Source organism: Nymphaea colorata, chromosome 5 (genome assembly GCF_008831285.2).
Source record: "Nymphaea colorata isolate Beijing-Zhang1983 chromosome 5, ASM883128v2, whole genome shotgun sequence".
Classification (NCBI taxonomy): domain Eukaryota; kingdom Viridiplantae; phylum Streptophyta; class Magnoliopsida; order Nymphaeales; family Nymphaeaceae; genus Nymphaea; species Nymphaea colorata.
In genome coordinates, this window is record NC_045142.1 from 7,381,397 (window position 1) to 7,406,222 (window position 24,826).

Consider the following 24,826-nt stretch of genomic DNA (forward strand, 5'->3'; position numbering starts at 1 on the left):
TAACAGTTGGAATTTGCACCAAGAGGCTTAGACCTGAATATTTATTAAATAAATAATACAGATTGGCATCCTTCCTTCCACTAAAATAGATAAACCAAGCACTGTTAACCACAGAAACGTACACACCGCCTCTTAAAACATGCATATATGAATTTCTATCTTCCAGCCATTAGATTGATGAGTGCTTTATTTTCGTAGAAGGTTCCAACATCCCAATCTTCAGATGACGATGAGAGTGCCATCAGAGCAACCACTACAGATCTCATGGGTGGCCTGTCCTGAGGACTTTCTTGAGTACACAATTTACCAAGCTCAGCCATCTGATAAGCGAAAAAGAAGAATGGCATCATTATGGACATATGCATCTGATACTGCATCAAGGAGGAAGAAAGAAGGGAAAAGCAGAAAGAAAGAAACAGCAAAGACCTTGTAAACAGAATCAATGGGGTAACTGTCACCCAGCCTGGGATCAACTAGTTTTTTAAGGTTCTCCTTGGGATTTGCCTCAGCAAAGGCATTATCAAACTGCCATTTCAACAAATAAAGATCATTTACTTTCATAAAGTGGGAAAACAGGCTCTTGAAATATTTGAAACTAACAAGAAGCAATTGGGAAAAGGATGTCACCGACTCACCATAGCAACAAGGCCCTTAGTTTCAGTTGTAGATGCACCAGTCCTTAATACAGCTTCCTTGGCAGAAATAAGTTCATAGAGAACAACCCCAAAGGCATATACATCAATTTTCGTTGAAACATCTCCAAAACGAGCATATCTAATTTGATACATCCAACAACGAGTTTAGTAAAATCACCACAACATTATACCCAAAAAATGAAGGAAAAGCATTCTCTCAATTTGTTGCAGTGACACAAGCCCAACCTGTGTCATTACTATATCACACGAGTGCTGATACAGGTGTACGCACAAGCCAAGAGAAACCTTAAAATGCTAGCATGGGGACAAGGACATAAAGCCAGTGTACAGTTCGAAGAACAAGATGATCAACAGTCAGCGGCCGTGAACAATGCATGGTAGACTACATTGAAAATGTTTATAGGAATTTAAACTGAAGAAAGAACATGATCAATGACTCAAGAAGGGAAATTATAAAAACCTAATCCCAAAAACATTTATCTTTCATAAAGGAAAAAGAGAAGGAAAAGATTAGTTACAAACAAATTGACTACATCAAAACTAGGCATATGACCTCATGACTGCATCCCTCAAGCTTTGACAATTTCTGTATCATGTTGAAGGCCGCACTGGTCTAAAGTGCCCAAATAAGTGAATCATAGTTAGTTATTGTTAGAATATGTTGTTGTGGGAACCGGGTCCATATCTGGACCCGGTTCTATGGGGCGCGGGTACTGAGGCGAGCTCGGTACCCTAGGCGGCTTCTCCTCTCTCCCTCTATATATTGTCCTTATGTGTAAGTGTTGAATTAAGTGGAATAACATTTTCTCTCTCCTAGGGTTGCGGTTGTGCACCTAGGTTAGAGCTTCTCCGTGGTTTTTCACCTCTCCTTGAGGTTTTCCACGTATATTGTGTGTTCCTTCTCTTTCTTTCCATCGTGGTGTGTGTTTCTACATGGTATCAGAGCCAACGCGTGAGAGATCGTTGGTGTGATAGTCGTGTTTCCGCCGTTTTTTTTGCCGCTGCTGTTTCCTCCGGTTTTTTTCTCTGCCGCTGCTGCGCCGCCGCCGTCCAGCGCTGCCAGCTGCGCCGCCATCGTCCGGCGCGGTTGTTCTCTGCTGCGTTGTCGCTGTCCATCACTGCCGCCGCCGTCCCGCGCCACCGCTGCCCATCGCCGTCGCCGTCCATCGTTCCCAGCGCCGCCGTCGTTTTTTTCCCGCCGCCCAGGGACGTCGCCGCCTGCCTTCCGTAGCCGCTGCCTCATTCCCGTCGCCTCTGCCTAGTTCTCGCCGCTGTGCCTCTTGTTGCTGTGTGCGTGTTTGTGATGGCAGACGCGATGGGGTCTCAAAAAGATGCCGTTCTTGACGCGGGCAGCGCTTCCAAGACTGAGAACGTGCCGATCCAGGTCACCTCCATCCGTCTGACCAAGGACAATTACCTATCTTGGTCTGCCGCTCTCGAGATTGGGATTACAAGCCGTGGGCGTTGGAGGACAGCCAAGTGAAGGTATGGATTATCAGCTCCGTGTCCTCCGATATCCAGCCCCTCATTCTGCGGAAGCCGACCTCTTTTGATATGTGGACTGTGCTTGCGAAGATGTATGGTCGCAAGAAGAGACATCTGCGCACCTATCAGATTAAACGCAGTATTTACTCCCTGACACAGGGTGATTTGTCTGTTGCTGCCTTCTATGCTGCCCTGAAGACCAAATGGGAGGAGCTAGATTATCATGTGACTGATGAGTGGAAGTGCGGTTCAGATCATTCCCTCTACTGGGAAAAGGAATGGATGGACCGTACGTTTTTGTTTCTGGGAGGCCTGCGGGATGAATTTGAGTCTATTCGTAGCCAGATTGTTAATGGTGATGAGATTCCGGGGATAGAGGAAGTATATGCCCGAGTTGAGTCTGAAGAACAACGTCGCCAGGTGATGCATCTTGACACCGGTCATGGCCCTTCTGCCTTTGTCAACCGTGCCTCCGGGACTGGGCAGCGTCCTGCCCGGCATTGCACTCATTGCAACAAGTTGGGGCATTCGGTGGATTTCTGTTGGGATCTTCATCCCGAGAAAGACTGGTCAGAGGTCGTCCTCCCTCTGGCAAGCGTAGCCCTTCTGTGTCTGATTCCAGTCAGAGCAATTCTTCTAGTGGTGCAAAGTCCAAGCTGTCCCCTGCTCAACTCAAGGAGCTACAGGCGTACATCAGCCACCTATCTACTACCCCTGAGGAGTCCTCCACGTCTGAAGGGGCTCAGCTAGCCCAAGCCCTCGTTGCCTCGACTGATCAAGGTAACCCTTCTCTTGGTGATTGGATTGTTGATAGTAGAGCCACTCACCACATGACAGGGGACTCTAAACTCTTTCAAGAATATCAACTTTCCTCTGGCAAGCAACGCGTGTCTATGGCAGATGGGTCTTCTATCTCTGTGGCTGGGAAAGGGAGCTTGTCCCTGTTGAACAAATACCGTCTCCACAATGCCTTGCATGTTCCAAATATTCCTGTGAACTTACTCTCTGTCAGCAGTATTACTAAAGAATTAAACTGTAATCTGATTTTCTCTGCTGATCACTGTTCCCTGCAGGACTTGGTGACGAGGAAGAAGATTGGGATTGGTTCGGTTACTGATGGGCTCTACAGATTGCCGGTGCAAGTTGCTTCCGCATTGATTTCTGCCACGAGTGGTCACTTGTCCGGTGTGTATGATAGATCTACTGTTCTGCGATGGCACGAGCGTCTTGGACATCTCCCATTTCAGTTAATAAAGAAGTTGTTTCCTCATTTGTTTGCTTCTGTTTCCATTGACTCCTTCGCTTGTGAAGTGTGTCAATTGGCTAAACATGTCAGGGCTTCGTACCCTATCTCATTGAATAAAACCACTCATCCGTTTGCCTTAGTTCATTCCGATGTTTGGGGTCCTTCTGGAGTACCCACGTGTGGTGGTTGTCACTATTTTTTGACGCTTATTGATGATTACTCTAGATGTACGTTTGTGTACTTATTGCGAGACCGTAGTCAGGTTCCAGCAGTTGTGAAAAACTTTGTTGCCTTTGTTGAGACTCAATTCCATACGACTGTTCAAGCTTTCCGTACGGATAATGCTAGGGAATATGTCTCTCAATCCCTTGATGATTTCTTGAAAGGCAAGGGTATTGTTCATGAAACCTCTTGTAGTTATACCCCTCCTCAAAATGGTATAGCTGAACGTAAAAATCGTCACCTTTTGAATGTTACCCGGGCCATTATGTTCCAACGCCATGTTCCGAAGCGGTATTGGGGTGATGCACTTCTCACTAGTGCACACCTCATTAACCGTATGCCTACTAGGGTGTTGGATGGTCAGTCTCCTTATTCTACCCTGTGGCCCACTCAGAATCCGTGGCCTCTTACTCCTCGTGTCTTTGGGTGCAGTTGTTTTGTGCATAATCATAGCCCTACTCTCAAAAAGCTTGATCCCCGGTCTATTAAAGGAGTGTTCTTGGGGTACTCTTCTACTCAGAAGGGGTACAAATGTGTGGATCCCACTACTTCCAAAGTGTATGTTTCGAGGGATGTCACATTTCATGAACATGAGTCGTATTTTCCGGTGAATCCTCTTCAGGGAGAGTGTATTGGGCACAAAGGGGAAGAGTATTCCTCTAATCAGCTGATTCAGTTTATGGAGTTTTTGGACTACAAGGTTAGTCCCAGTGTGATTGACACGGTCACGGTCAGTAATGAAAAGGGCAGTTATATGGAAGGGGTCACGGTGGATGCTCAGCCCACTGTTGCCAGGGATCACTTGTTTGGCCAGGTTTATGTCAGAAAGGAGAAAGCTACAGTGGAAGATGTTGGTGATGAGGATAGAACCAATCCCAATCCCGTGATCTCCCTGGATGACCCAAGTCCATCGAATGGAGAGCTCCCCATTGCTTTGCGCAAAGGCACCAGGTCATGTACTTCTCACCCTATTCAGAGATTTGTTTCTTATGCTAAGCTCAGTACAAATTACAAATGTTTTATCACAACCTTATCCAAAGTTGTTATTCCCAGGTCGGTGGATGATGCTAAGGATGATCCCAAGTTGTTACATGCTATGACGGAGGAGATGGGTGCGTTAGCCAAGAACAAAACATGGGAAGTGGTTGATATCCCTAAAGGGACACACTTAGTTGGCTCTAAGTGGGTGTACAACGTGAAGTATAAACCTGATGGCACTGTAGATCGATATAAAGCTCGTCTGGTTGCAAAGGGGTTCAGCCAGAAGTATGGGATTGACTATCTTGAGACCTTTGCCCCTGTTGCAAAGTTGAAGACCGTGAGGGTTATTCTTGCTCTTGCTGTGCACAGGAAGTGGCGCATGGACCAGCTTGATGTTAAAAATGCATTCTTGAACGGCCATCTGGAGGAAGAAGTCTATATGAGCATGCCTCCCGGGTATGTTCAAGAGGGAAAATGTTGTCACCTCAAGAAAGCTTTGTATGGCTTGAAGCAGTCGCCGAGAGCTTGGTTTGAGAGACTAAGGATCGTTATGAAGTCTACTGGGTACAAGCAAGGAAATGGAGATCATACCCTATCCATAAAGCAGAGAGATGGTCTGGTGAGTCTTCTCCTTGTCTACGTTGATGATATGATTGTCACTGGCAGTGATGAGGAAGAAAACAGGAAGATGAAGGAGAGATTAGCTAAAGAATTCGACCTCAAGGATCTGGGGAAACTGAGATACTTTCTGGGGATAGAGATTGCTCGATCAGAGACAGGGCTGGTTATGAATCAAAGGAAGTACACTCTTGACTTACTAAAGGAGACAGGTAAACTTGGTTGTCGGCCCTATCTTACTCCTATGGAATCGGGGACTAAGATAAGTATCAAGACAGGCACTATTCTGGATGAGGAAGGAAAAGGGCGATATCAGAGGCTAGTAGGTAAGCTTATCTATCTTACTCTTACTCGCCCTGATATCACGTATGCGGTAAATGTGCTAAGTCAATTTATGCATGCTCCCACGGATTGTCACTGGAAGAGTGCAGAAAGAGTGTTGGGATATCTAAAGAATGACCCAGGAAAAGGACTGCTGTATACTCGACAAGACAAACTTACTATTGAGGGCTACTCAGATGCAGATTGGGCAGGTTGCACTGACACAAGGAGGTCCACTACAGGGTATTATATCTTTCTTGGAGGTAACCTAGTTGTTTGGAGAAGCAAGAGGCAAGAAGTGTGTTCGAGGTCTAGTGCTGAGGCTGAGTACAGGGCTGTTGCAATGGGAGTTACAGAGATGCTGTGGCTGAAGATCCTTTTGACTGATATTGGTGTGGAACTGGAAGATAAAATGAAGATGTACTGTGACAACAAGTCTGCGATTAATCTTGCCAATAATCCAGTTCTACATGACAGGACCAAACATGTGGAGATTGACCGTCACTTTATCCGGGAACGCATTGACTCAAAGGAGCTGATTCTGCCATATATGAAGTCTGAAGATCAAGTTGCAGACGTCCTAACTAAAGGGCTTTGTACTTCTTCATTCGAAAAAAATGTTAGCAAGCTTGGCATGTTTGACATGTATGCCAAGCTTGAGGGGGAGTGTTAGAATATGTTGTTGTGGGAACCGGGTCCATATCTGGACCCGGTTCTATGGGGCACAGGTACCGAGGCGAGCTCGGTACCCTAGGCGGCTTCTCCTCTCTCCCTCTATATATTGTCACTTTGTGTAAGTGTTGAATTAAGTGGAATAACATTTTCTCTCTCCTAGGGTTGCGGTTGTGCACCTAGGTTAGAGCTTCTCCGTGGTTTTTCACCTCTCCTTGAGGTTTTCCACGTATATTGTGTGTTCCTTCTCTTTCTTTCCATCGTGGTGTGTGTTTCTACAGTTATGAAGGTAAGCTTGATATTGCACATAAAAAGAACCAATAAAGGCTTTTATTTTCACAGCAAGGTGATCCCTGGCCAATCCATATCTTACAAGGACTACACCATGGAAAAGCTCAGGCTGCAAAACTGCAGGGTTGGGACTTGATCCAAGGTTCCCAACTTTAACACCCTTCACACCCTCTTCGTACTATTTGCATCATGCCAATAAATTCTATCTTGGCCACCTTTCTCAAAGCAGAAACCTAGAGCTGGGAAAGTTATGACTGAAACTCAATTTCTCTCTGAAAAATGTGTTGAATGTCCTTAGCAGTCATTTACAGTCTATTTGTAATATTAGAAAGTTAGAGTGTGCCTTTAATGTTTATTCTATTTTGGGTCTGGACTAATATTGTAATTTTGTTCCCACACACCCTAATCTCTTTTCTTCTTGAGTTTAGGGTAAGTTAAGGTATGATTATGATTTTTCTCTCTCACCATAACATGGTATCAGAAACAGGTTGCGCCTAACGCTGGCAGCAAGATCAATTTTTTTTTCCGGTGACTCTTCCTCTCTTGTTCCTCTCCCTCTCTCTTCTCGTCTTCTTCCTCTTCTCTACTACCTGCTGGTTGGTGGAATAGAAGCTGCAGGGAGGAGGACCTGATCACGCCTATGTGGAACGCGTGATTGGATCCACAAGTGGAACGTGTAAAGCAGAGATGGCCTGTTGCTGCTGCTGATCGTGGAGATAGCCTGTCGCTGCTGCTGATTGTGGAACAGGTAGCATCGTTTTTTTTTATTGAAGCAGACTTCGTCAGGTATTTTTGGGAAGTATGCCAGCGACAGTTGATCAAATGCTCAATTAACAGCAAGATGTGGACTTTCTGTTTGAGAAGTTGAGGTTGGGAACAGCAGAAGCAGCAGCAATCATCGTCGGCAGTTTTTTTTAAAACAGGGCAGTTTAGAGTTGTGAAGGTGGCGTGACAGCAGTCATCATCGGCAGATTTTTTTTTTAAAAATAAAACAGGGCAGTTCAGGGTCGTGAAGGTGTTGTGAAGATTGTGTTGACTGTTCTGTGGACTCCGTGAGCAGTAGAGGTATTTGCTGCTGTGTTTAATTTCTGCTGCTGTGTTTAATTGCCGTGTTTGACTGCTGTATTCTATATACACTTGTTTTGTGCATTGGATTTTGGTTGGAGCATCAATATGACTGGTAGTAGTAAATCTGAAGTATCTAATAAATATAAGATGCCTGGAAATTCATTCCCATATGGTACCACAATCAAGCTGAATGGGTTGAACTATGAAATCTAGCTAGGGTTTTCATGATGTCTGCAGCAGGTCATTAAAAAAAAGTATGTTCTTCAAGAAAATGAACCTGCCGAAAAAAAACGCAAGTATGCTGCGTGGGATGAAGACAACAACATTATAATGTCATGGATCATGAACATTGTGGAGTCTCATATAACCCCAACGATCGCATACTACACCAAGGCCAAAGATATGTGGTCCTTCTTGAAGAAAACTTATTATCATGCTTATAATGTCAATAAGATTTTACAAGTGGAAGAGGAATTGTACAAAATACAGTAAGATGACCAAGACTTATCCCAATATTTTGCCATATTGACTGCTGCTTATGAAAGATTAAAAGCCCTTCGCCCACCATGTCAGCACTGTTATGCATCACACTTTGAATCTGCGATGGTGGTGAAATTTCTTTTCGAGCTATCTTCAAGTTACTCCGTTGCTAAGGCACAAATCTTCATAAGGAGTGATCTTCCCAACTTAGCAAACACATATAATAGGCTGAGTTTGTCTTGCGGTCATCCTCTCACAACCTACACATGACCCACTTGTTTCTGCTCTTATGGTACCAGGAGGATATGGCCACGGCTCCTATGTTGGAGCTAGAAGACGAGGTACAGGTCGTGGTGCAGGTCGTGGCAGATTTCAGTGTACCTATTGTGGCAAGTTAGGTCATTTGGAAGACCGATGTTGGGATAAGCATCCACATCTCCTCAACAACTGGTCTTTACTGGTTCCTCTACATCTGATTCATATCCCCTGAATTTAAGCAAGACTGAATATGATCTACTTCTCACTCAGAGATCCTCTTCTACATCAACCTTAGTTATGGACTCAGCCTTCTCTATTGGTGCCTCTACTAGTGACCCAGGTATGATGTGGATGATTGATTTAAGAGCATCTAGACATTTTTGTAATTAGCTACAGATATTTTCAACATTGATCAGGTTTTCTCAACATGTCAAGCTGGCCGATGGCAAGTTGTCCCCTATTATAACCAGCAGTGATGTTAGACTCCCACACTTGGGCACCAATACTAGTGCCATATGCTCCTTGCTTTCGAATTAATCTATTACAAGTTAGGCAAATGGCTAGTAATCTATAGTGTAGACTCATTTTTTATCCTAGTTCATGCACTTTTCATGACTTACAGACTGGCATGACGATTGGTGGTAGTCATGAACGTGAGGGAGTCTACTTCCTATCTACCCCAGTCGATGTTGCTGCATCTTCCTTCACATCGAAGACCTCTCCTTTTCAGTGGCACCTCAAATTGGGTCATCCATCTATCTCCAAACTTTGTCCAGTGTTTCTAAATACTTCTGTATCAGAGTCTTTCCAATGTGATGCTCGCCAATTAGGCAAACATACACAAAGTAGTTTCCCTTCAAGTCACAGTCCATCAAGTCAGAGTCCTGATCTTCTTCATGTGGATGTATGGGGACCCAGCAAGGTTGCTCTTCGATCTCGTTTCTGGTATTATTTTGTTTTGGTTGATGATTTCACTAGAATCAGTTAGGTATTCTTGTTACGAGAAAGATCTAAATTTATTTGAATTCTTCAGAAATTTGTCAATCGGTTCATGTTGTGAGTAAAGAAATTAAAAGGAGAGGTTTACTTATTATTTCTTACACATTTGATGTACTTAAATGTCATTTTCCTAAATCTCTATTTAAGTGAGAAGAAGGCATAATCTATAGTTCGGTTTTTCTCTCTCTCTCTCTCTCTCTCTCTCTCTCTCTCTCTATATATATATATATATATATATATATATATATATATATATATATATATATATATATATATATATATATATATATATATATATATATATATATATATATATATCGTGTTCAACTTGGTATCCGAGCGGTGAACGTTTGGGAATCTCTATAATCATTCGGTGCTCTTCTCAACTCCCTTTCTCTCTATTCTCACCAACTCCGTCTGATTTGCTTGGGCAGTTCTTCTACTAGTATCTTTTAGCCCAACCTTGGGTTTCTTAAAACCCTAGGTCGATGTCATGTTGAAGTCGTGCGGTGGAAGCCAATGTCACACATGCAAGTCTGAAGCTTTTTGGCTTCTCATTGAAGTCATATGTTGGAGCAGCCTTGAAGTCGTGTGCTGGAACTGATGTCACGTTGCCTGCAAATCGGTATTTTTCTTTTGTTGTCCTTAAAGTTGTGCACAGTTGATGGCTTCCTCCTCACGTCTGAGAAGAAGTATACTTAGAGGTGTTGGCATAATCAGTCTTGAGAATATCCACATCAAACTTGTAAGTGGACTTCTTAATACGTTTGGGATTGTCTCTTGTGTGGTTGGTCGGTTCCCATTATTTGTCTTCAAATGTTATTCCATGTAGTAGATGTTAAGTTTGTACGATATGGATTGGGTCACCCAGACCCGACCATTTGATCCACACGCCCAACATATCATGGGTGGTGGCATACTTGTAAATCTTAATGTTATTTTGTGTATTTTATGTTGTACCCTAAATTGTGATTAGTATATAATGATAACAAGAGGCAAACGTCATTTGCTGCTGCTCTCTTTCATCTCTCTCTTGCTTGGACGCGCAGCCTACTTCTCTCTTCCTCCTCTTGCATCCAACTTCGTTCGGTAGTTTGGTATTAGATATCAAAATCTTACATGGTATCAGAGTGGAGTTTTGCCCCTGAGAATGTCCGGTAAGAATCTCTAATTTTTGCCCTAATCTTTGTTTCTTTTTTGCCCTACCTTAATCCCCAAATTTTCTGCCCTAACCTTAATCCCCAAATTTTCTGCCCCAATCTGCCTTACCGTCGGCCACCTAACCCTAATCTCAAAATTTATATTTTCCCCCTATATTCTGATTATTGCATCTATGGATCCCCACCGCAATTCCAGCATCTTGTCGTCCAATTTCCACTCACAACTCATCTCACAAAAGCTAAATCATACCAATTATTTGACATGGAAACGTTAAATAGTCTCGTTCATCAAAAGTGACCGTCTCTATGGACATCTCAATGGCACCACACCTGCACCACTTGAATGGATTATGCGAAAGGTGAAGAATGCTACAGGGCAAATTCGAGAGACCATTGCAGAAATCAATCCTGAATATGAGACGTGGATGACTCATGATCAATCTCTCGTTGCTTATATCACCTCCACACTATCAGAGGAAGTTCTGGCGGGTGTTGATGATGATCTTCCAGCACTTGAGTTGTGGAATGTACTTGCTACCACGTATTCTCAAGTATCAGAAGCAAGATTTCTACAACTCAAGAGGCAATTTCACGATATCAAGCGAGGCACACGTTCAGTCTTGGAATATATACATAAAGTAAAAAATGTCAGCGATCAACTTGCAATCATAGGGCATCCAGTCAGCGACAAGGACAAGGTACAGTAGGCTTTGAGTGGATTGGGGTCAGAATTTGATGTTTTCTGCACTGCTTTAGAAGTATTGCCTATTCTTCCCTCTTTTGAAGACCTGAAAGCAAAATTGATTTAGCATGAAGCGAGTCGTGTACAGCGACATGAATTAGTTCATTCTGGCAGTCACAATGTGTTAGTCACTGGGGCCCATGCTTTGCAAGGAAGTCGTCCAAGAGCTTGGAACTCACAGGCAGGGATGGGGAGAGATATCCTTCCTACACATAACACAAATGCAGAGGTAAATGTACCACGAATGATACCTACTTGTTTTTATTGCAATAAGAGATGCCATGTGAAGTCAGAATGTTGGCATAACCCTCAGAACAAGGGAAAACAGGTCAGGCATGACAATAAGGCAATAGGGTTATCTATTTTGAACACAATTGCGGCATCGAACATTTCCCCTTATGTGTAGCAGATTTTAATGACAGTATTGTCTAAAGTCAATCTCAAGCAAAATGAGGAAAGACAATGGTATGTGGATTCTGATGCTGCAGCTCATGTAACTGGTGACGCAGGTAAGCTTTCTAGTGCTCTCATTTATTTAGCCAAAGACTCAATTGTCACAGGAGATGGTTTCCATCACAAAATATCACATATTGGAAATGCACACTTATCCATGGCTCATTCCGCAATACCCTTAAAGAATGTTCTTGTTGTTTCAAATGTCAAGAAAAATATCATTTATGTGTCAAAGCTTATTGATGATACTCATTCCTCTGTTGAGTTTACTCCTTTTGTTTATGTTAAGGATGTTCGAACCAATAAGACATTCGCTGAATGTTCGCAAAGGAGACGTGTACGTCATTGAAGAAGCTCCAAAAGTGTCTAAGTCTTGTGTTTCATATTTATCCTTTCCCAGTCATCGTGAAGTCAATATGACAAAGTATGATATGCCATCTCTTTGGCACGATCATTTGACACATTGTAATCGATCTTTCATTCAAAGTCTTGTTGCAGATGAACTATTAGAAAAGTCCAGTCTAAGTCCTGTCAATGAGTCTATCATGTGCTCAAGTTGTCATATTTGTAAGAGTCATGCACTTCTTTTTCAATCAATAAACAAGCGAGTTTCGAAGTTATTTGACACCATTTATTCTGATGTTTGGGGCTCTACTCCTATTTCTTCTTCTTTCGGGAGTAAATATTATGTTGTTTTCATTGATTCTTATTCTCGTTACACTTGGATTCACTTCATGAAAAGCAAATCAGAAGTTTTCCGTTTGTTCACTCAATTTCACGCCTTGGTCCAAAACAAATACTCTAGTAATATAGTGCATTTCCAATGTGATGGTGATGGTGAGTTCATTTCAAATGAATTTACTGAGTATTTACTAAATCATGGGATCACTAGACAGATTTTCTATCCACATACACCACAACAGAATGGTATTGCTGAAAGAAAACATAGGCACATAGTTGAAAGTGCTCTCAGTATGATGCATAACACTGATGTGCCCATGGCTTTATGTACTGAAGCCTTCCATACTGTTGTTCATGTTATTAATCGACTGTCACTATCCATACTTGAAGGAAAATCTCCATTCTTTATTTTACATCAAGAACAGCCAAATTATGATGAGTTGCGTGTTTTTGGATGCATCTGTTATGTTCATGTTGATGTTTCTTTGAGAAATAAGTTGCAAGATCGAGCTGTATGTGTAGATTTGTGGGTTATGCAGAAAATTATAAAGGCTATCGCTGCTACAATCCAAAGACTGGACGTGTGCATATTTTACGACATGTTGTTTTTGATGAGCTCAGGTTAAAGGATTTAAAGGAGCCACATGCAACACTTAATGTTAGAAATGATGTACATGACTCATGGTTGAATGCTGAAATATTAGACCAAGGAGCTGATACACACCACGCACAAAGTGACAGAAACTATTGATGAAATCGAAACAGCCACAAACACTCAGATGGACAGAATACCTTCATCTACTCAGACCAACAGCATGAGCATGACTTCACCTAATCGATTTTCAGGAGTGTTGTATAATCAACAATCAGTTTCAGCTGATCCAGAAGTTGCCACTACTTGTCCACGTAGATCAGAATGTGTGTGACACCCTATTGATAGGTGGGTAAGTTATGATAATTTCTCTTTGGATTTTCAGCTCTTCATGACAGAACTGAACAAAAAGGTGGAGCCAAAATGCTATGAGCAAGCGTGCAAAAGCAAACATTGGATCGAGGCCATGAATGAAGAAATGACTGCCTTAAATGAATGTCAAACATGGGAGATTGTTCCTCGTCCAGATGGTAAGAATGTAGTGGGCTCAAACTGAGTTTACAAACTCAAGTATAAACCTGATGGAAGCATTGATAGATATAAGGCTCGACTCGTGGCTAGAGGCTTCACTCAGCAGTACGGGAAAGATTATAATGAGACTTTCAGTCCAGTCATCAAGATGGGAACGATCCGGGTTATCATCTCTCTTGTTGTCTCATATGGTTGGAATTTATATCAATTGGATGTTAAAAATGTTTTTCTTCATGGCTTTCTAAAGGAAGAAGTTTACATAGAACAACCTCTAGGATATGCTACCAATGATCCAACCAAATGGGTGTGCAAATTACAAAAATCGCTGTATGGGCTTAAGCAAGCATCTCGTTCATGGTTCGATAGATTTTCCCTCCATATACAGCAGGCTGGTTTTCTTAGAAATTCACTTAATCATTCCTTATTCATCTATCATTCAGGTGAAGTTACCACTTGGCTACTCATATATGTAGATGACATAGTTCTTACTGAAACTCTTCATGTCATATATCCCATGTTAAGGAGGTACTGCAACAAGAATTCAAGATGAAGGATCTCGGCGAACTACGGTATTTCTTGGGTGTTGAGCTTGATAGAAAATGTGACACATTAACTCTTACGCAGCATAAATACACTCTTGATATTTTGGATAGGGCAGGTATGACAAATTGCAAGCCCATAAATACACCTAGTGTTCTCAACACAAAATTAAATGCCTCTGATGGGAGTGATGCCTACCCAAATCCTAGTTTCTATCGGAATATAGTTGGCATGTAGCAATATCTCACTTTTACATGTCCAGACATAATATATGTTGTGAATCAAGTCTCTCAGTTTATGCACGCACCCACAAAAGGGCATATGGATGCTACCAAACGTATTTTGCATTATCTTAATTCTTAAGGCTACTCTTCGGGATGGACTCGTCTATACAAGACAGTCAACTGTTTTGCATGGCCACAACATTTCCACTTATATTGATGTAGATTGAGCAGGTGATCCAGACGATAGACGATCAGTTTCCGGTTATTGTCTCTTCCTTGATTCCAATCTTATTTGTTGGAGTAGCAGAAAACAACATGCAGTTGCCAGATCTAGCACTGAGGCAGAATATAGGGCAATGACTGCAGGCACAGCTGAAGCTTCATGGTTACGTCATCTGCTTGGAGAACTCTCCCTTTCCATTGCTTAGTCATCTCTATTTTGTGACAACCAAAGTGCAATTAAGATTGTCTTCAATCATGTTCTACATAATCGCACAAAGCATATAGAGATTGATCAACACTTCATTCGTCAAAAGGTTGCGAAAGACGAGACCCGACCTATTTGATCCACATGCCCAACATATCATGGGTGGTGGCATACTTATAAATTTTAATGTTATTTTGTGTATTTTATGTTGTACCCTAAATTGTGATTAGTATATAATGATAACAAGAGGCAGACATCATTTGCTGCTGCTCTTTTGCTTGGACGTGCAGCCTACTTCTCTCTTCCTCCTCTTGCATCTAACTTCATTTGGTGGTTTGGTATTAGATATCAAAATCTTACAGTAGATTCTGTTTTGGAATGTGTATTCCATGTGTGGGACTGATTACATTGGCTTATGGTAGACTTTTGTAGTTGTTCAGTTCTGGCCCTGGTCGATTGAAACTATTTCTTGTGGCAACCAGGTTTCATTTACTTTTTTCATGATAAACTGTTTTGAATCAATAACTGTTCAGAACTATCTACCTTGTAGCAGACCTGTGCTTTTTCCATTGTTTATATTTGTTAGAATATGTTGTTGTGGGAACCGGGTCCATATCTGGACCCGGTTCTATGGGGCACAGGTACCGAGGCGAGCTCGGTACCCTAGGCGGCTTCTCCTCTCTCCCTCTATATATTGTCACTTTGTGTAAGTGTTGAATTAAGTGGAATAACATTTTCTCTCTCCTAGGGTTGCGGTTGTGCACCTAGGTTAGAGCTTCTCCGTGGTTTTTCACCTCTCCTTGAGGTTTTCCACGTATATTGTGTGTTCCTTCTCTTTCTCTCCATCTTGGTGTGTGTTTCTACATGGTATCAGAGCCAACGCGTGAGAGATCGTTGGTGTGATCGTCGTGTTTCCGCCGGTTTTTTGCCGCTGCTGTTTTCTCCGTTTTTTCTCTGCCGCTGCTGCGCCGTCGCTCACTGCTGCGCCGCCGCCGTCCAGTGCTGCCAGCTGCGCCGCCACCGTCCAGCGCTGCCAGCGGCGCCGCCATCGTCCGGCGCGGTTGTTCTCTGCTGCGTTGCCGTTGTCCATCACTGTCGTTGCCCACTTCAGCGCCGCCGTCGTCCCGCGCCACCGCTGCCCATCACCGTCGCCGTCCATCGTTCCCAGCGTCGCCCAGGAACGTCGCCGCCTGCCTTCCGTAGCCGCTGCCTCATTCCCGTCGCCTCTGCCTAGTTCTCGCCGCTGTGCCTCTTGTTGCTGTGTGCGTGTTTGTGATGGCAGACGCGATGGGGACTCAAAAAGATGCTGTTCTTGACGCGAGCAGCGCTTCCAAGACTGAGAACGTGCCGATCCATGTCACCTCCATCCGTCTGACCAAGGACAATTACCTATCTTGGTCTGCCGCTCTCGAGATTGGGATTACTAGCCGTGGGCGTCTCTCTTACATCACTGGCGACAAACCTGCGCCCATCAAATCTGATCCTCATTGGGCAACGTGGGCGTTGGAGGACAGCCAAGTGAAGGTCTGGATTATCAGCTCCGTGTCCTCCGATATCCAGCCCCTCATTCTGCGGAAGCCGACCTCTTTTGATATGTGGACTGTGCTTGCGAAGATGTATGGTCGCAAGAAGAGACATCTGCGTACCTATCAGATTAAACGCAGTATTTACTCCCTGACACAGGGTGATTTGTCTGTTGCTGCCTTCTATGCTGCCCTGAAGACCAAATGGGAGGAACTAGATTATCATGTGACTGATGAGTGGAAGTGCGGTTCAGATCATTCCCTCTACTGGGAAAAGGAATGGATGGACCGTACGTTTTTGTTTCTGGGAGGCCTGCGGGATGAATTTGAGTCTATTCGTAGCCAGATTGTTAATGGTGATGAGATTCCGGGGATAGAGGAAGTATATGCCCGAGTTGAGTCTGAAGAACAACGTCGCCAGGTGATGCATCTTGACACCGGTCATGGCCCTTCTGCCTTTGTCAACCGTGCCTCCGGGACTGGGCAGCGTCCTGCCCGGCATTGCACTCATTGCAACAAGTTGGGGCATTCGGTGGATTTCTGTTGGGATCTTCATCCCGAGAAAGACTGGTCAGAGGTCGTCCTCCCTCTGGCAAGCGTAGCCCTTCTGTGTCTGATTCCAGTCAGAGCAATTCTTCTAGTGGTGCAAAGTCCAAGTTGTCCCCTGCTCAACTCAAGGAGCTACAGGCGTACATCAGCCGCCTATCTACTACCCCTGAGGAGTCCTCCACGTCTGAAGGGGCTCAGCTAGCCCAAGCCCTCGTTGCCTCGACTGATCAAGGTAACCCTTCTCTTGGTGATTGGATTGTTGATAGTAGAGCCACTCACCACATGACAGGGGACTCTAAACTCTTTCAAGAATATCAACTTTCCTCTGGCAAGCAACGCGTGTCTATGGCAGATGGGTCTTCTATCTCTGTGGCTGGGAAAGGGAGCTTGTCCCTGTTGAACAAATACCGTCTCCACAATGCCTTGCATGTTCCAAATATTCCTGTGAACTTACTCTCTGTCAGCAGTATTACTAAAGAATTAAACTGTAATCTGATTTTCTCTGCTGATCACTGTTCCCTGCAGGACTTGGTGACGAGGAAGAAGATTGGGATTGGTTCGGTTACTGATGGGCTCTACAGATTGCCGGTGCAAGTTGCTTCCGCATTGATTTCTGCCACGAGTGGTCACTTGTCCGGTGTGTATGATAGATCTACTGTTCTGCGATGGCACGAGCGTCTTGGACATCTCCCATTTCAGTTAATAAAGAAGTTGTTTCCTCATTTGTTTGCTTCTGTTTCCATTGACTCCTTCGCTTGTGAAGTGTGTCAATTGGCTAAACATGTCAGGGCTTCGTACCCTATCTCATTGAATAAAACCACTCATCCGTTTGCCTTAGTTCATTCCGATGTTTGGGGTCCTTCTGGAGTACCCACGTGTGGTGGTTGTCACTATTTTTTGACGCTTATTGATGATTACTCTAGATGTACGTTTGTGTACTTATTGCGAGACCGTAGTCAGGTTCCAGCAGTTGTGAAAAACTTTGTTGCCTTTGTTGAGACTCAATTCCATACGACTGTTCAAGCTTTCCGTACGGATAATGCTAGGGAATATGTCTCTCAATCCCTTGATGATTTCTTGAAAGGCAAGGGTATTGTTCATGAAACCTCTTGTAGTTATACCCCTCCTCAAAATGGTATAGCTGAACGTAAAAATCGTCACCTTTTGAATGTTACCCGGGCCATTATGTTCCAACGCCATGTTCCGAAGCGGTATTGGGGTGATGCACTTCTCACTAGTGCACACCTCATTAACCGTATGCCTACTAGGGTGTTGGATGGTCAGTCTCCTTATTCTACCCTGTGGCCCACTCAGAATCCGTGGCCTCTTACTCCTCGTGTCTTTGGGTGCAGTTGTTTTGTGCATAATCATAGCCCTACTCTCAAAAAGCTTGATCCCCGGTCTATTAAAGGAGTGTTCTTGGGGTACTCTTCTACTCAGAAGGGGTACAAATGTGTGGATCCCACTACTTCCAAAGTGTATGTTTCGAGGGATGTCACATTTCATGAACATGAGTCGTATTTTCCGGTGAATCCTCTTCAGGGAGAGTGTATTGGGCACAAAGGGGAAGAGTATTCCTCTAATCAGCTGATTCAGTTTATGGAGTTTTTGGACTACAAGGTTAGTCCCAGTGTGATTGACACGGTCACGGTCAGTAATGAGAAGGGCAGTTATATGGAAGGGGTCACGGTGGATGCTCAGCCCACTGTTGCCAGGGATCACTTGTTTGGCCAGGTTTATGTCAGAAAGGAGAAAGCTACAGTGGAAGATGTTGGTGATGAGGATAGAACCAATCCCAATCCCGTGATCTCCCTGGATGACCCAAGTCCATCGAATGGAGAGCTCCCCATTGCTTTGCGCAAAGGCACCAGGTCATGTACTTCTCACCCTATTCAGAGATTTGTTTCTTATGCTAAGCTCAGTACAAATTACAAATGTTTTATCACAACCTTATCCAAAGTTGTTATTCCCAGGTCGGTGGATGATGCTAAGGATGATCCCAAGTTGTTACATGCTATGACGGAGGAGATGGGTGCGTTAGCCAAGAACAAAACATGGGAAGTGGTTGATATCCCTAAAGGGACACACTTAGTTGGCTCTAAGTGGGTGTACAACGTGAAGTATAAACCTGATGGCACTGTAGATCGATATAAAGCTCGTCTGGTTGCAAAGGGGTTCAGCCAGAAGTATGGGATTGACTATCTTGAGACCTTTGCCCCTGTTGCAAAGTTGAAGACCGTGAGGGTTATTCTTGCTCTTGCTGTGCACAGGAAGTGGCGCATGGACCAGCTTGATGTTAAAAATGCATTCTTGAACGGCCATCTGGAGGAAGAAGTCTATATGAGCATGCCTCCCGGGTATGTTCAAGAGGGAAAATGTTGTCACCTCAAGAAAGCTTTGTATGGCTTGAAGCAGTCGCCGAGAGCTTGGTTTGAGAGACTAAGGATCGTTATGAAGTCTACTGGGTACAAGCAAGGAAATGGAGATCATACCCTATCCATAAAGCAGAGAGATGGTCTGGTGAGTCTTCTCCTTGTCTACGTTGATGATATGATTGTCACTGGCAGTGATGAGGAAGAAAACAGGAAGATGAAGGAGAGATTAGCTAAAGAATTCGACCTCAAGGATCTGGGGAAACTGAGATACTTTCTGGGGATAGAGATTGCTCGATCAGAGACAGGGCTGGTTATGAATCAAAGGAAGTACACTCTTGACTTACTAAAGGAGACAGGTAAACTTGGTTGTCGGCCCTATCTTACTCCTATGGAATCGGGGACTAAGATAAGTATCAAGACAGGCACTATTCTGGATGAGGAAGGAAAAGGGCGATATCAGAGGCTAGTAGGTAAGCTTATCTATCTTACTCTTACTCGCCCTGATATCACGTATGCGGTAAATGTGCTAAGTCAATTTATGCATGCTCCCACGGATTGTCACTGGAAGAGTGCAGAAAGAGTGTTGGGATATCTAAAGAATGACCCAGGAAAAGGACTGCTGTATACTCGACAAGACAAACTTACTATTGAGGGCTACTCAGATGCAGATTGGGCAGGTTGCACTGACACAAGGAGGTCCACTACAGGGTATTATATCTTTCTTGGAGGTAACCTAGTTGTTTGGAGAAGCAAGAGGCAAGAAGTGTGTTCGAGGTCTAGTGCTGAGGCTGAGTACAGGGCTGTTGCAATGGGAGTTACAGAGATGCTGTGGCTGAAGATCCTTTTGACTGATATTGGTGTGGAACTGGAAGATAAAATGAAGATGTACTGTGACAACAAGTCTGCGATTAATCTTGCCAATAATCCAGTTCTACATGACAGGACCAAACATGTGGAGATTGACCGTCACTTTATCCGGGAACGCATTGACTCAAAGGAGCTGATTCTGCCATATATGAAGTCTGAAGATCAAGTTGCAGACGTCCTAACTAAAGGGCTTTGTACTTCTTCATTCGAAAAAAATGTTAGCAAGCTCGGCATGTTTGACATGTATGCCAAGCTTGAGGGGGAGTGTTAGAATATGTTGTTGTGGGAACCGGGTCCATATCTGGACCCGGTTCTATGGGGCGCGGGTACCGAGGCGAGCTCGGTACCCTAGGCGGCTTCTCCTCTCTCCCTCTATATATTGTCCTTATGTGTAAGTGTTGAATTAAGTGGAATAACATTTTCTCTCTCCTAGGGTTGCGGTTGTGCACCTAGGTTAGAGCTTCTCCGTGGTTTTTCACCTCTCTTTGAGGTTTTCCACGTATATTGTGTGTTCCTTCTCTTTCTCTCCATCTTGGTGTGTGTTTCTACAATATTGTTGGCAGGACCTTGGCATTTAGGTGTGAAAAATGGCATTCACACAATCCTAAATCTGAGCCCCAAACTGATGGATCAGCAGATTACAAGCCATTTGCTAATCCATTTTCATATGGATCTTCTCTCAAGTTGGATGACACTAATTACGAAAGATAGTCGAGGACTTTTATGATGTCCGTATCAGGGCATTGGCACAAGCATATCCTTCTTGAAACTGAACCAGCCATTAAGACAGGAAAATATGCTAATCAGGAAGAGGATAATGACATTGTCATGTGAATAGCATTCAGCCCCACATTGCAGACAGTTTAATATATTATTCTACAGCTAAGGATAAGTGGGACAATTTGAAGGATACACATTCCCAAGAGAAAAATGTAATCGGGTTCTACAAGTTGAGCAAGAAATTTTAAGTTGCAACAAGGTGATCAAACGCATGCACAGTACTATGCTTCAGTTAAAGCAGCTTAAGCTTAATGCAGTTAGGCCTTCTTGTTCTCACTGCAAGAATAATCAAGAGAAGACTATGGTGGTTGGTTTCTTATCTAGATTATCTCCTGGTTTTTCAGTTGCAAAGGCAAAGATGATCCATTCCTAGTCTTGCTCATGCATATAATCACCTGAGTCGACTAGCCATTACTCTAACCTGATTCTACTTCAGATTCTTCAAATTCTACCCTAGCTATTTCTGGAGGTAGAGGTCGTGGTGGCACTGGTAGTGCGAGAGGTAGAGGTTGTGGATGTGGTGGTGGTGGAAGCAGCGGCAAACTACAGTGTACATATTGTGGTAAGCAGGGACACCTAGAGGATCATTGCTGGGATAAGCATGGTCATCCTGCTTCCATGACTGCCCCAAATAAGACCACAACACATGCAACCACATCAGCAGTAGAGATAAATGTTCCTCCCTCAACTGATTCTATCACTCTTAGTAGAGTTGACTATGACAGATTGATCGCTCAGAGTTCCTCTAACGTGACTGACTCTACTGTTGTGACAGATATGGCATGCTCTGCAGGTACTCCATCTTCACATATAAATAAGAAGTGCATAATTGACTCAAGGGCTTCGAGACACTTTTGTGGAAGTGAGTAGTCACCATCTAAAATGGAGCCTCTTCCAATCATAATGTTACCCTGGCAGATGGTAGAGTATCCCCCATCATTGGAAAGGGAGAAGTGCATATCTCTCCCAACCTGTGGATCTGTGATACTCTCTTGGTTCCTAGCTTTCCTCAACCTATTGTCTATGAGCCACCTAACTAAAGAACTTAACTGTCGGGTGATATTTGACCCTGTTTCTTGTGTGGTTCAGGTCGTACTTAAGGGAAGGATGATTGGTGGAGGCCATGAATCTGAAGGAATTTATTACGTCAACCAGTCCATTCCAGCTGCTCATGTTTCTTTGGAGTCATCATTGAGTCCTCTTCAGTGACATCTACATTTGGGCGATCCCTCACTGTCTAAACTTCGTCATGTCTTTCAGTAGAAATCTTTGTCTACATCATTCCAGTGTGAAGTGTGTCAGAAGGTAAATCAACATAGAAGCTCCTTCATGTCTAGTCAAAGTCTGTTGGGTCTGAGTCTGTTTGATTTAATTCATGTAGATATATGGGGACCGAGTAGAGTTCCCACTAGATCCCTGTGCCGTTATTATTTAGTCATTGTTGATGATTGCTCAAGATCGTCGTGAATCTTTTTAATAAAGGAGAGATCTGAAGCTTCATGTGTTCTCAAAAATTTCATTGTTGGAATAAAGACTCAACTTTCTACTATTGTTAAAGTTGTCTGCACTAATAATGCTCTAGAATTTAAACCCTCATTTCTTATACAGTTCTACAAGGACAATGAAATTCAACATCAAACTACTTGTCTTCATACCTCCCAACCTATGTCACATAGGTATGGGTAAGGGTGCCAATATGGGTACCGGTGCGGGTATAAGTACGTACCATTTCAAAAAACTTGGGTGCGGGTATATATATATATATATATATATATATATATATATATATATATATATATATATATATATATAAAGAAAACTTACTAAGAAATGTCAAAACTTACTAAGTGCACTGTGCATCTTATTTTTAAGTTTGTAAAAAGAGAGAGGCTGGGCAAGAGTTCATCTCTATCTTATCTGCCAGTACTGTTCCCATACATCAGCAGCGGACTTTGTTAGATCCTAAGTGGAGATACGCCATGCAGGACGAGATGGAGGCACTGATGTTTAGAGGCACATGGGATCTTGTCTCTCCCCCCTCTGATGCAGACATCTTTTGCTGCAAATGGGTCTTCAGCATCAAATATCAATCCGACGACACAATTGAGAGATATAAAGCTCGCTTAGTAGCAAAGGGGTATACTCAAACCTATGGGGTCGACTTCTTTGAGACCTTTTCTCCAATTGCTAGACTCGGTACTCTTCGGTTCGCCATCGCTGTGGTGGTACATTATGATTGGCTATGTCTCAACTTGACGTTAAAAATGCTTTTATTTATGGTGATTTGACTAAGACTGTTTATATACAACAACCACCTGGTTTTGAAAGATTAGGGGAGTGTAGGAAAGTATGTAAACTAAGAAAAAAAATATATGGACTCAAGCAGAGTCCTAGGGCGTAGTTCCAAAAATTATATGAAATTGTATCGATATTTGGATTCCAACAATCTCCATCAGATCATTCTCTATTTATTAAGAGGAGTTCAAAAGGTATAGTGGTAATGGTAGTATATGTTGATGAACATTATACTAAGTGGCAGTTGTGAAAAAGAAATTATTGTAACAAAGGAGTACCTATAAAAACACTTTGTCACCAAGGATCTTGGTCTTCTTAGGTACTTCTTAGGAATAGAAGTTGCAAAGAGTAGACAAGGCATTGTTCTTTCGCAAAAGAAATATGTTCTTGATTTGCTTCATGAGACAGGGATGATTGGCCATAAACCTACAAATATATTTATGAATCCCCAACTCCATTTATATGATGAGGATTCTGAACATGTAGACAACAAATCATATCATTCATTGATTGGAAAACTCCTATATGTTACTGTGACACGCCCTGATATCTCTTTTGTCGTGGCTAAGCTAGTTTATGAAAAAACAAAGAAAGGTTCATCCAAAAGCTGCACTAGTGATTCTCAAATACCTCTAATTTGCTCCAGGGAAAGGTCTCTTATTCCAGAAAAGCAATTCTTTGACATGATGGCCTAAACAGATGCTGATTATGTTGGATCAATTGAGGATAGAAAATCCACCACTTGATTATGTATTTTTGTTGGAAGAAACCTAATTATTTGGAAAAGTAAACAACAAACTGTGGTGGCTAGGTCGAGTGCAGAATCAGGGTATGGAGCTATGGCTTGTCTTCCATGAAAGGACAAAACATATTGAGGTAGAATGTCATTACATCAGAGATATTGTGCAGGCTGGAAATACTTTTACTACTCATGTCCTTAGCAAAGATCAAGTTGTTGATATATTTACCAAGCCCATATTGATCTCCAGATTTACAAAATGTTGTGACAAGCTGAGCATGTTGATATATATGCTCCAGCTTGAGGGGGAGTGTCGTGAGTAAAGAAATAAAACAACATGGGTAGTATTTTGCAATTTTATTAAATAGGGAGAGGTTCACTTATTATTTCTTACACAATTGATGTACTTAAATGTTATTTCCCTAAATCTCTATTTACGTGAGAAGAAGGGATAATCTATGGGACAGTTTTTTCCTCTCTCTCCCTCTCTCCCCCATAATATACTTGTCCACACACATCTCAACAAAATAGTGTTGCCGAGTGCAAACATCGGCAACTCCTCAATGTGGCCCGAACTCTCATGCTACAGACCCATATGCCAGCCTATTTTTGTGGTGATGCCATTCTGACCACATGTTACCTTACTAATTGAATGCCTTCGTCGACTATCCAGGAAAGAATTCCAATTCAAATACTATATCCAGATCGACCGCTATTTCATATACCTCCCAAAGCATTTGGATGCACCTGTTTCGGACACATCTTAGGCCCAAATAGAAACAAACTTGCTGCTCAAGCAGTCAAATGTATATTCATTGGATACTCTGCCAATCAAAAAGGATATCGTTGCTTTCACCCTCAAACCAAGAAGTGCGGACATCACATTCTTATCAATGGTAGTTATATTGTTGAGCTACCAGCCACCTACCTATACATGTGTTTGTGTGAGCCATCTAACCATGTGGTTGTTCGTTTCTTAAAAAAATTATTTTGCATGCATCCTTCACTGACATCATCTTCTAACCCATGGCACCCTTGTTTTTAGGTCCTC

At 42.9% G+C, this 24,826-nt stretch overlaps 1 protein-coding gene across 1 annotated transcript in view; it reads right to left on the reverse strand.

The window, feature by feature from the left end:
- Positions 1 to 24,826, reverse strand: part of LOC116254174 (chitin elicitor receptor kinase 1) — a 53,449-nt gene continuing 28,623 nt past the window's right edge. Inside the window, exons 10-12 of the mRNA XM_050078114.1 lie at positions 636 to 774; positions 427 to 525; positions 1 to 320 (exon numbers count right to left, since the gene is read on the reverse strand). Coding sequence (XP_049934071.1) covers positions 156 to 320; positions 427 to 525; positions 636 to 774 — 403 coding nt within the window. The 3' untranslated portion in view covers positions 1 to 155. The remainder of the gene's footprint in view (positions 321 to 426; positions 526 to 635; positions 775 to 24,826) is intronic.